Source organism: Engraulis encrasicolus, chromosome 24 (assembly GCF_034702125.1).
Source record: "Engraulis encrasicolus isolate BLACKSEA-1 chromosome 24, IST_EnEncr_1.0, whole genome shotgun sequence".
Taxonomy (NCBI): Eukaryota; Metazoa; Chordata; class Actinopteri; order Clupeiformes; family Engraulidae; genus Engraulis; species Engraulis encrasicolus.
The window spans coordinates 19,646,028-19,658,527 of NC_085880.1; the positions used below are offsets into that span (position 1 = coordinate 19,646,028).

Here is a 12,500-nt window from a genome sequence, read left to right on the forward strand (position 1 = left end):
GGAAAGAACTCTATCTGTTTGTCTGTCTGTTTGTGTGTTCGCCCGCTGTGTTTTGGGTTGCCTGCAGGTGGTGGAAAACACACATAGTACATACAAAAATCACATGCTAACATCTAGCATTGGGCAGGGCTGGGGGGCTGGGGGCAGGTTGTCATCTCTGATTGATGTTATTTGCAAAAGCAGCGGTGCACAGCATCCACATCCAAAAGCTGGAGTGCAACCCCGTTGACTTCAGAATGAAGATGACCTTTTCTGTGACCTTTCAATGTGTGTTGCAAATGTTAAAGACGTGGTGTCGAATCACAAAACATCACAATTCAATGCAACAGCGCTCTATGTAGTCTCAGAATCTAGTATGGATTTCTAGATTCTTACTCTCAACAAAACTGCTGCTGTGCTACTATTCTTATCTGCTTAATTGTGAGTGAATATTACATTAGGCCTACATTATACATTTTTAGATTTTTTTGCCTTTATTTCTGACAGGACAGTGGAGGAGAGACAGGAAATGAGTGGGGAGAGAAAAACGGGGAAGGATCTGCAAATGACCAAGGCCGGAATCAAACCCGGGTTGTCGGCATAGTAACCCAGGGTGCGTGCCCTACTGTTAGGCCACGGCAGGGCTATGTTACATTACACTTAGCCGATGCTTTCATCCAAAGTGAATTACAGTTACTTACCGGATATTGGTTACAGTCCCTGGAACAGTATGGGGTTAGGTGCCTTGCTGAAGGGCACCTCAGCATTTGAGTATGGTAGGGAGTGGAGGGGTGGGGGGATTCGAACCTGCACTGACCTGAAGCCCATCTCCTTAAAGGGGCACAATGTAGGATGACATAGTTTGCGATGTGCTAGAGAGTTAGTATTGGGTGCAGAAGGTTGTAGATTCATTTCCCACTGCTACCATTGGTAAAAATGAGTGTGGTGCAGTCCCTCCATCGATTCCCTACACTTTCATCACTTGAGTAAGGCACCTTTACCTCACATAGCTCCAGGGACTGTAACCAACACCCTGTACCTAAAATCTTGAATAATAGTGATGTATAGTATTTGAATAATAGTTGCTTTAGATAAATGTGCCAACAACGTGAAATGTAATAAAATGTTAGCACAATCAGACCTGTAGCTAGCCTGGAAAACCAGCGCCAACTGCTGGACGGCTGGTTTATCAGGCTAAACTGTAGCTGTTTCCAAGCCTTGTTTTGAATTGAATTTATTTCAAAAGTGGAGCAGAACCTAACATGAGAATGTGGCTCATCCAAGATCGATTGAGCTGCAGCAGCAGTCCACTCTGGCTGACAGGGGCAGCGAGACTGACACCCAGTCCGGTGTCACCGTCACCCAGCTAGCCATGACATGACTGAAACGCACTCTCTCTACATACGTGGGGAAACTCTAGATGGCTGAAAGAATATGGCAGGCGTGGCTGGCGTGGCTGGCGTGGCAGGCGTGGCGTAATGGTTAGGAGTCAGACTGCAGATGATAGGGTAGCAGGTTTAATCCCCACCCTTTACCAATCCCTTCCTCTCTCTCCATGGCTGAAGTGGTCTTGAGGAAGGTACCTTTCCCCATACTGCTCCAGGGACTGTAACCAATACCCTGTAATATCTATAAACATACCCTGTAACATCGCTTTGGATAAAAGCATCGGCTAAGTGTAATGTAATGTAGTGCAATGAATGTATTACCGTAACTTGACCTGAACTGTCAGACAGTGCATACCTGAGAAGTCGAGCGCACACACGCCTCTCTGGTGAAACCCCTTGAGGAGGGAGAGGCACTTCAGGGTCAAGATGTCCCACACATGGATAGCTGGATCCCTCCCCACCTGCAGGAGAGAGAGAGAGAGAGAGTGCGTTTTAATATGCGACCTTGCCTCCTCCACTTGCGCTTGTCTCCTCGTCCCGCCTCCTGGCCCCTCCTCCGTGGAGAAAACAGTTTCCCAGCTGTCAGCCTAGCCACAACAACTTTTGAGGGACTGTTTTTCATTCACCATCCCAATTGCAAAGAAAAAGACTCTACAATTGAGCTTTTGCAAGATATTGAAATATAATGCTGTTGTCAGTGATGTCATCATGACGAGAAGCAAGTGGAGGAGGCAAGTGGAGGAGGCAAGGTCGCATATTGCAACGCACTCAGAGAGAGAGAGAGAGAGAGAGAGAGAGAGAGAGAGAGAGAGAGAGAGAGAGAGAGAGAGAGAGAGATAGAAGGATAGATAGATAGATAGATAGATAGAGAAATACACAATTAAAGAGCTGACGTGGGGAAAATAGATCATTTTTATTTATATTGTTGTATTCTTATTACGACAGCTGTTTTATGATTGAGTTCATATTTGTGAGAAGCAAATTGAACTGTGTATAAAATACACTATACAAATTAACTCGCAGAGTATTTGCTATATATTCCCAGAGCACAAAGTTCCTTAGACAAAGTGAGTAGTCAACCAACACATGCACCACGCACACACCATCTGGCTACATCGGAAATGCTGTCTCATTGAGTGCATAGTACAAAGTACACAATGTAGGGCAGAAAACGATGTGTGCCACACACTGTGTAGTGACTACCTAACTGAAAAACTAACAGTGTCTCCGGCTGTCTGTCTGTCTTTCTGGCTGGCTGGCAGCGTGTAATTGACAGAGTACATAATGTAGGGCAGAAAACGATGTGTGCCGTACACTGTGTAGTGACTACCTAACTAACTAAATAACTAACTAAGTGTGTCTGTCTGTCTGGCTCTATTTCTGGGTGGCGGCGTGTAAATGACAGACTGGAATCAGGTATAAGAGGATCACGCTGTCACACAGGTCTCCGATGAAGGCCAAGTCCGTAGACAGCCATGGGTGAAAGCAGATAGTGGATAGTGTGTGAGTGTGCATGTGTGTGTGCATGTGCGTGTGTGTGTGTGTGTGTGTGTGTGTGTGTGTGTGTGTGTGTGTGTGTGTGTGTGTGTGTGTGTGTGTGTGTGTGTGTGTGATAGAGAGAGAGAGAGCAAGAGAGAGAGAGAGATAGAGAGAGAGGGAGAGAGAGAGAGAGAGGGAGAGATAGAAAGGCAGAGAGAGAGAGAGAGACGGAGAGAGACAGAGAAAGAGGGAGAGAGAGAGAGAGAGAGAGGGAGAGAGAGAGAGAAAGACAGACAGAGAGAGAGAGAAAAAATGGCTATATCTCAATGAGAAGGATCCTGGCCTTGCTAGGACGAGTAATGCCCATTTTCACGGCATCACGACTGGCCAAGTACTGTTCCAAAGTGAAGCATGCTTCAAAATCTTCCAAGAGCCACGCTCTTGATTGGTAGCATTTCCAAGGCCACACTTGATGCATCCTTGCCATGACAAAATGCCCAGAATCCTTCACGTCTCCAAGGTTGCACTAGGTTTTTTTCTATTACAGGTGTGGGAAAGCCATGCATGTTTAAGCGCAATATATGGTATGTTGGTATGTTTCCGACATGTGAATGGCTTCAAATCACTCAACACAACTTGGTCATTGTTTGTGCGCATTGCATTTCTGTTAATTTCACAGCTTTTATGTTTTTCAAATATCCCCACTACAAAAATACAGCCAACCAATCGTGCTTACAGATTAAAATCAGTTGAAAACAAGTGTTAAGTTGACAAAACGGAATTGCTATGATGTTCTCCTCCACGCTTCCAAGCATGTTCCATTCATAATCGTTTGAGATGCTTGTGAGGCTTTGAGCCTCGTCTTGCGAGTGCATGACTTCAAGGCTGATGCACTACCAAGGCAAGCACACTAGAGTAGACTTTGAGAATCACCCCATATGTCTCCTTTTGGCTAAGGGAGAGAGAGAGAGGGAGAGAGAGACAGAGAGAGAGAAAGGTGGAGAGAGAGAGAGTGTGTGTGTTTGTGTGCGTGTGCGTGCGTTTGAGTTAGTGCAAGTAGAATGTGCAGTCACAATACAGTGTTGGGTTGGGGGCTATCAGTGTGTGTGTGTGTGTGTGTGTGTGTGTGTGTGTGTGTGTGTGTGTGTGTGTGTGTGTGTGTGTGTGTGTGTGTGTGTGTGTGTGTGTGTGTGTGTGTGTGTGTGTGTGTGTTCGTGTGTGTGTTCTCGCGCGCGCACGTGTGTGTGTGTGTGTGTGTGTGTATGTATGTTTTGGGTTAGTGCAAGTAGAATGTGCAAGTAGAATGTGCAGTGGGAGGGCAGGTTAAGTGTTCAGCCTCCTGATTGCTTCGTGTATGAAACTCTTCCTCAGCCTGGTGGTACGGGAGCGGAGGCACCTGTACCTCTTTCCAGAGGGAAGGAGACTGAACAGTTTGTGTGCAGGGTGGCTTGTGTTCTTGGTGATCATCAGTGTTTTTCGGGTGAGGCGGGCGAATCCATACATCCATCCATCCATCACAACATCCATGCATCCATCCATCCATGTCATCTGAAACCACTGGGTACCAACTTGTCCGCTGGCCACGTAGTCCTTGAGCGGGTCCACGGTGAGGCTGAGTATGTCATCATCATGGCCCAGGTAGAAACTATCCTCTATACTGTATATCCGTTTATCCATCCGTTTATCCATCCATCTATCCATCCATGCTTTCATCCCTTTCATACCTTCATCCTCTACATATCTGTTTATCCATCCATTCATCCATCCATCTATCATCCTTCCTTCCCAACATCAATTCACCTATCCAGCCATGCCTTCATCCCTTCATTCCATCCATCTATCCATCCATCCATCCATCCATCCATCCATCCATCCATCCATCCATCCATCTGTACAATCTACCCCCCATCTTGGGTACCAACCTATCCGCTGGCCACATAGTCCTTGAGCGGGTCCATGGTGAGGCTGAGTTTGTCATCATCATGGCCCAGGTAGAAGCTCAACATCCATCCATCTCAACATCCATCCATCCATCAATCTATCCATCCATCCTTCCATGCATCCCTCCTTCCATCATCCTTCCATTCATCCATTGTCCATCCATCCACCTGTCCCATCTCCAACCCCCCATCCTGGGTACCAACTTGTCCAGTGGCCACATAGTCCTTAACTGTGTGTACGGTGAGTACAGTGTGTATGTCATCATCATGACCCAGGTAGAAGCCATCCTCTATACATCCTTTTATATACGTATATATATATATATATATATATATATATATATATATATATATACTGTATATATACTGTATATATATATATCCTATAAACTCTATATATCCATCCATCCATCCATCCATCCATCCATCCATCCATCCATCCATCCATCCATCCATCCATCCATCCATCCATCCATCCATCCATCCATCCATCCATCCATCCATCCATCCATCCATCCATCCATCCATCCACCTGTCCCATCTGTAACCCCCCATCCAGGGTACCCACCTGTCCGCTGGCCACATAGTCCTTGACTGGGTGCACTGTGAGGCTGAGTATGTCGTCGTCATGCCCCAGGTAGAAGCGCTGGGCGTGCTGCTGGCGGTTGTAGACCACGCCCACTGCCGCCACGTGGTACACCACCTCCCCCGCCTGCGTGTAGAAGAGATTGTTGCGGCAGTCGTAGCCCCGATACCTGGGAACACAAAAAGATGGATGATAAAAGAGGGTAAAAAGAGGAGGGGGGCTGGTGGGGGGCAACAGAAGGTAAAACATGCCCTGCCGTGGCTCTAACGGTAGGGCACTATACCAGAGATTTTTTTAGGAAGGGAAGATATGACAGAATCGTTAGGTGTCCATAGAAATGAACAGTGAAGATTCGTAACGCAAATATGGCGTCTACCCACACATTCTGGTAACAAGAGCGAATGTGCCTGCTGAGCAGCGTTGCCAGTGATCCAATCATCTGGCTGCATCGGCGCACGCGAAATGATGCGCATGCTCGGTTGTGAAAAGCCGTTGCTCTCATGTCGTTACGGAACTACTGCGCCTGCGCTCTGTCAAAAAAAATGTGAGAAAAGTGGCTTAAAAAGTTTTATTTTGACTCGTATGACACAACCAAGTAGTCTAGATTGAACAATTTTTCACGGTGGTTTCAACCATATGGTTTTCACAACCGCTGGGTTCCCTCCCGTCCTATACTCAGTTTCCCCATTCATTTTTCCCATTGACTCTCAGATCTGGTCTACATAATCGCGAAATAGCACCTCGAAGGCGTCAACAAGATGGCGGCGACTGTCCCGTCTCGATCTAAACTGTCTCTGACTATACCTCTATGCTGCCGACCTAGGTGTGATTCCAGCCCGGGTCTTTTGTTGACCCCTCCCTGTCTCTTTCCCCCCTCATTTTCTGTCTATCCTTGACTGCCCTGTCCTGAATATAGGCAAAAAGCCCCAAAAATATATTTTAAAAAACATTGGGTAAAACAAGAGGAACCGACCGATAGGACAGAGAGGAAGTCAGACTGAGAGGGACAGAGACAGAGAGAAAAACAGAGGAGAAACAGATACAGTACAAAGAGACAGATGAATGTAATCAGAAAAAATAGAGATAAAGACAGAAACAGACCCAGCAGAGATATGGATAGATGGAGAGATAGACAGGCCAAAAACAGAGAGAGAGAGAGAGATAAACTGCAAGTGCGATAGAGTTGTACTATAAACACGACAAATACTAAGAAGGGAAAGGGACGGAAATGAGAAGTCAAGATTTGAATCGGGCATGATGCAGTACCTTATTTCCACTTGGAATGAGTTCCGAGTTGAAATCAAACTCAACAAATTTTATTCATTCCCAGCTGGCAAATCTGCCTCTCTGTATGAAGTGGCCGTAATTAATCACATGCTGTGAGAGGAATTCTAATTTGCAGAAACAACGTGCGTGTGTGTGCGTGTGTGTTTGTGTTTGTGTGTGTGTGTGTGTGTGTGTGTGTGTGTGTGTGTGTGTGTGTGTGTGTGTGTGTGTGTGTGTGTGTGTGTGTGTGTGTGTGTGTGTGTGTGTGTGTGTGTACGTGTGGGCGTGCGTGCGTGCATGCGTGTCTGTGTGTGTTTTTAAGTTTGTGCGCATGTGTTATGTGTACGGCTGAGTGAAGTCGGTGTGTATCTCTCTCTCTCTGGATCTGTGTGTGTGTGTGTGTGTGCGTGTGCGTGTGCCTGTGCGTGCCTGTGCGCCTGCGTGCGGGTGTATGTGTGTGTGTCGCTCTCTCTCTCTCTCTCTCTCTCTCTCTCTCTCTCTCTCTCTCCTCTCCTCTCTTCTCTCTCTCTCTCTCTCTCTCTCTCTCTCTCTCTCTCTCTTTCTGTGTGTGTGTGTGTGTGTGTGTGTGTGTGTGTGTGGTGTGTGTGTGTGTGTGTTTGTCTGTGGGCGTGAGCAGTTTTAAATTCTGCCTAAGGCTTTTTCCCCCAACGACAGAGAGAGGGACTGAAGCTTGAGACTCCTCCAAATGAACTTGAACAGAAAGATGAGATTTCACTGGAGCTAATACGACATTATTACCCCAGTAATTTCAAAAGAAATAAAATGTCCTCCGTTTTTCATACTGTAGACCAGTGGTTCTCAAACTTTTTCGCACAAACGTCCCCTGGACCTCAGCCTACGCCTCCCAATGCCCCCTTGACCCCATCACAAGCCTGCCAACACCCCCTTACTATTAAAAAAGTAAATGGACATATGCCCCCAATGACAACTAAGTACTGCCCCCTCTCCACTGAATCCTTCTCAACACCCCCCTAGGGCTCCCCAACGACCACTGGGGGGCTGTACCACCCCCGTTGAGAAACACTACTGTAGACTAACCACTAATAGCAGTTCAAATGATATGTATTCATTCAATCATTTTTATACCAATTTATTGTATATTATATATGCAAATGAACGTCCTACCGGGAAATAAGAAGAGTCCTTCGTACACATCATATTATCAACATACTGCAGACCTGGCACAAGCGCATTAATATTGATGAGCATATTAACAGGCTTGTTCCCTGCGGCGTACGTAAAGACCTGCCTCCGCTGAGGAACCTGCGAGGTCATGACATTCAGGAGTGTATACTTTATTACTCTGGAGAGAGCACAAGCACAAGAGTTTATGTATTAAAGGAGAGGGGCAGGCACAGCAGTATGGTAACTGTGGCCTAGTGGTTAAGGAGATGGGCTTTAGATCAGAGGGTTGCAGGTTCAAATCCCACCCTTCTATCCCACTTTCTATCTCACTCACTGACTGAGTTGCCCTTGAGCAACGCTCCTAATACCACACTGCTCCAGAGACTGTAACCAATATCCTATACTTAAAATAGCTGTAAGTTGCTTGCTAGTGTGAGATCATTGTTTCAAAATTCACTCAACTCCACCCCATTCTGGGGGTTGCTGGGCTGGGGCGCACTGCGCTAATACACCTGTAACATATACGGTAATACAATGCCCGTGGAGACCCAGGTTCGAATGCGACCTGGGCCATTTCCTAACCCTATTACATCTCTCTTTCCCAGCCAGGTCTGTTCTACTACTCTTCTGTGAAATAAAGGCATAAAAGCACTAGAAATACATTTAAAAGATACAATAAAAAACCTCTGACGCACCCGTGGACAAACTTGAGTGTGAGGCCGGCGTCTGGGCATCGCTGCCTCTTCAGGGAGCCAACCAGCTGCTTCTTCTCCCGACTCTGTTGCTTCAGCTGGGGGAGGTCTTCCTTATACACCTGCGGAGAACACACAGAGGAGAACTGAGAAGAACTAATAGGTCCTTCTTGTAAGCCTGTGGAGACACACAGAGGAGAACTGATACTAAGAAAGACAGAAACACACAGAGGAGAACTCAGAAGAAGCCTTGAGTATGTCCTCCTTATATTACAACTGGAGAAACACAGAGGAGAACTGAGATGAAGGCTGGAGGAGGGTTCAGCTGAGATAGGTCCTCCTTGTACACACGTGGAGAAGCACAGAGTAACTAAGAACTGAGAACAAGGATGAACAACACAGAACACCTGTGGAGATGGAGTAGAACAGTGGTTCGAGAGACTCCAGAGAATGCACAGAAGAATGCACAACACAGGAATGGGAGCTGAGAGAAGAATACAGAATAGAGAATTGAGAACAGAACTCGGAACACTCTGACTAAAGGGCTGACAGTAGACAGTAGGAGATAGCAGTTCAGTGGTTCCCATCCAATTTTGGCCCAGGACCAAATTTCTGGGGACCCCATACCCTTTTCTTCGCACTAAAATTGTACTAAATTGTATGCTATTCAGATAGATATTTAATAAAGTCTAAGGTTGTATGTGGTGTCAGAATAAGTTATGTTATAAATAGTATTATTTTTCATTTTTTTCACACCTAGAGATTTTTGGCGACCCCATTTTAATTCCAGGCGACCCCACATGGGGTCCCGACCCCAAGGTTGAAAACACTGAGATAGCAGTACAGCACTTGTGGAGTATCAGATCATGAAGGTCATGCTATCAGGAAATGCTCAAAACAATCTATGATATTTGATCTCTGATATTTGGTCTCCGATATTTGGCCTCTGATATTTGTTTAGTTAACAGTTTTCTGTCACAACCTCATTACCCACATGTTCACTAACAAACAAACAAACAAACAAACAAACAAACAAACAAACAAACACACACACGCACACACAGTAAGAGTTCTTCTACTCAGCCTTCCCACTCAGGCCAATAGGGGCTGCATTTCCTCTCCAGAACAGACTCGCAAGGTTCCAAAATAGCCTGTAAAGGTCATTCATGCACTAATACTACACTCTTTCAATGCTACCCCATATGAAAAAGTCTTATTAAAAACGCATATGGATTATATCTGTTCCATAAGAATATTATAAGGGTCATACAAGGCACAAACCCACATATACAAATCTAACAATTTTTTAATTCATTTTCAGTCATATATGCCATACACGATTTATGTTACTATGGGCTTATATATTTTGTATAAGTAAAAAGATTGGAAAATAGTGCTGTCAGTCATATATGCCATACACGATTTATGTTACTATGGGCTTATATATTTCGTATAAGTAAAAAGATTGGAAAATAGTGCTGTCAGTCATATATGCCATACACGATTTATGTTACTATGGGCTTATATATTTCGTATAAGTAAAAAGATTGGAAAATAGTGCTGTTTTTGGATGAATGCCAATCAGATGTGTGCTGTATTTGTGCCATGTTGTTGTATATGTTACAGTAGGCCCTATGTGTATGCCATATTTAAAGGTGCACCATGCAATATTTGTTGTAGCTTATTTCCAGCTAGGGTGACCACCTGCTAATAAGTCCAAGGGGGGACAAGGGGTATGCTTCGGAGGGACAATGTGGGACAGACCCCCCCACACACACACACACACACATACACACATTTGTCTTTAGGCAATATAGGCCTATATATAATCAAAGTGACAGTCAAGAAAGACAAATAAAAAATCATGAGTGAAGTTCTTCGTCAGGTTGATTTTTTTCCGGGAAGCTTATTTAGACTGTCTAGGCCTGTGTTATATACAAATATTACATTTAAAGTCTCATGCTTCATATGACAAATGTGCAGAATTCATATAAATATTGGTGTCAGAAACTGTTTAAGAAATGTACAAATTAAATCAGGTTTGCATATAATTAAATGTATAAACTTTATAAAATGTATATATGAATACTACATTTCAAGTTGTAAACTTCATATAAACTTAATATAGGAAGTCTGTAAAATCCAACTACGGAACATGTACGGAACATACGTGTGATGGAGTGACCATCACTAGGGTTGTGGGTGTGTTCTGACTAACATGCCAACGAGCCTGGCTCTTTGGTGTAGCGGTCAGAGCCCCGGTTTACTACCCCAGAAGGTCTGGGTTCAAGTCCCAGCTGGGCAACTCTACTCCCCTTCGCTATAAATGGTGTCAGAAGTGGGATGGTACCGTGAGGCCATCGGAAGTGTACCCATGGTGTGTGAGCCGTAATTCCATGTGAGGGACCCCCAGGATTGGTTACCCCCGTGTGAGGGACCTCAGTGATAGGTGAAGCATTGATGATGGGGCACATTGGATGGGAGAAGCATGATGGGCAGTTGCGTGAGGGACACCATGAGTGTGTGAAGCGCACGCGTGCGCTTCCCGAAGGGGAAGGCAATGTGATGGAGTGACCATCACTAGGGTTGTGGGTGTGTTCAGACTAACATGCCAACGAGCCTGGCTCTTTGGTGTAGCGGTCAGAGTCCCACACGTAAATTGAATAAGACTTTGATATGATTTTAACATAAAACGTGCATTATTTCTATAGGAATATAGTAGTTTTCTCATATGTTTTAGTCAATATAATATAGTATTATGCATTGTTGGCATGTCAAACTCTTATAAGAATTTATACTGCATGCAGTCATGTTATATGGCATGCGTATAAGTTCCATATAGTATTTCTTTTCGAAAAGGGGCCATAATCGACTATCATGATAGACATATATTAGAAAAAGTATAAGTGACTCTTGCAAATCTGGCACATTTTTTCTATACGATTTCATGTAAGGAACATGCATGTTTGCAGTATATGAATCATATAATTCTTATTCATATGGGACACTATTTAGACGAGACACAATAGATATGAAAAACGTGACTGCAAGGTTTAATGCCAGATTTGAGATGCATAGTTTATTAAAGAAACAAAACGGCAAGCAACTGAAAGAGGCTAGGCTAATTAGCCGCTAGATAGCCTGTAGCGTCTTCAAGGAACCGACAGCCAAAGTTGGAGTCGGACAGGGCCAAGGCCTCTCTTGAATAATTCCCATCCCTCAACACTACAGGGAGGGTTTGTTGTTAATTTTGCACATGACCAGCTTCTTGATTAGCATACCATGCTACAGTACAACACACAGGGGGCAACCGGCCATTCCGACATACCGCCATTCCGACAGTATTTAATTGTCATTCCGAGCGATTTCGAGTCATTTGAACATTGTTGCAAGTACGTAAAGACACATGAACAACGTTCTAACTCAATTGACATTTGCAACAATGTTGCTACATGAGCGGAAGTGGAGAGAGTGACAGCGCAATTACAGGATTAGTGTATAATTTAGTGTCTAATTTTGTCACGGTCCAAATGCCCTTACATGTAGGGTCTGAAAACAGTTCCTGCAAGCTGGAAAAATGTTTTTTTTGCAATAAAAAGTCAATGTCGGAATGGCGGTATGTCGAAATGCCGTTATGTCTGAATGGCGGTATGTAACCCAACACATACACACATGCTAGCTAGCACCTCAAACATCCTGTCAGTCAGGCGGGCAGGGGTGGAGGGAGGTGGGGAGGGAGGGAGACAGAGAGGGAGGGGGGTGTAGATGGGTAGGGATGGATGGAGAGAAGGAGGGAGGGGAGGGAGGGGGCTGGAGGTCGGGAGGGAGGGAGAGAGTCGGGGATGGGTGGAAAGGGAGGCAGAGAGAGAGAGGGAGAGGGGTTGAAGGTGATGAGGGCGGGAGAGAGGGGGATGGAATGAGAGGCAGGCATAGAGGGAGGGAGAGGGGGGTAAGCGATCGGACTGCGGCCGGCTCGTCGTCTCCCCGGCTCACTAACTTGCACACCTGGCACCTGCATCTCAAT

The 12,500-nt window shown here is 45.2% G+C and overlaps 1 protein-coding gene across 1 annotated transcript in view; it reads right to left on the reverse strand.

The window, feature by feature from the left end:
* The window catches only part of LOC134440890 (echinoderm microtubule-associated protein-like 6), a 151,637-nt gene that overhangs the window by 53,452 nt on the left and 85,685 nt on the right, over positions 1 to 12,500 (reverse strand). The window contains exons 13-15 of the mRNA XM_063191044.1: positions 8,480 to 8,598; positions 5,355 to 5,541; positions 1,723 to 1,828 (exon numbers count right to left, since the gene is read on the reverse strand). Of these exons, the coding sequence (XP_063047114.1) occupies positions 1,723 to 1,828; positions 5,355 to 5,541; positions 8,480 to 8,598 (412 nt within the window). The remainder of the gene's footprint in view (positions 1 to 1,722; positions 1,829 to 5,354; positions 5,542 to 8,479; positions 8,599 to 12,500) is intronic.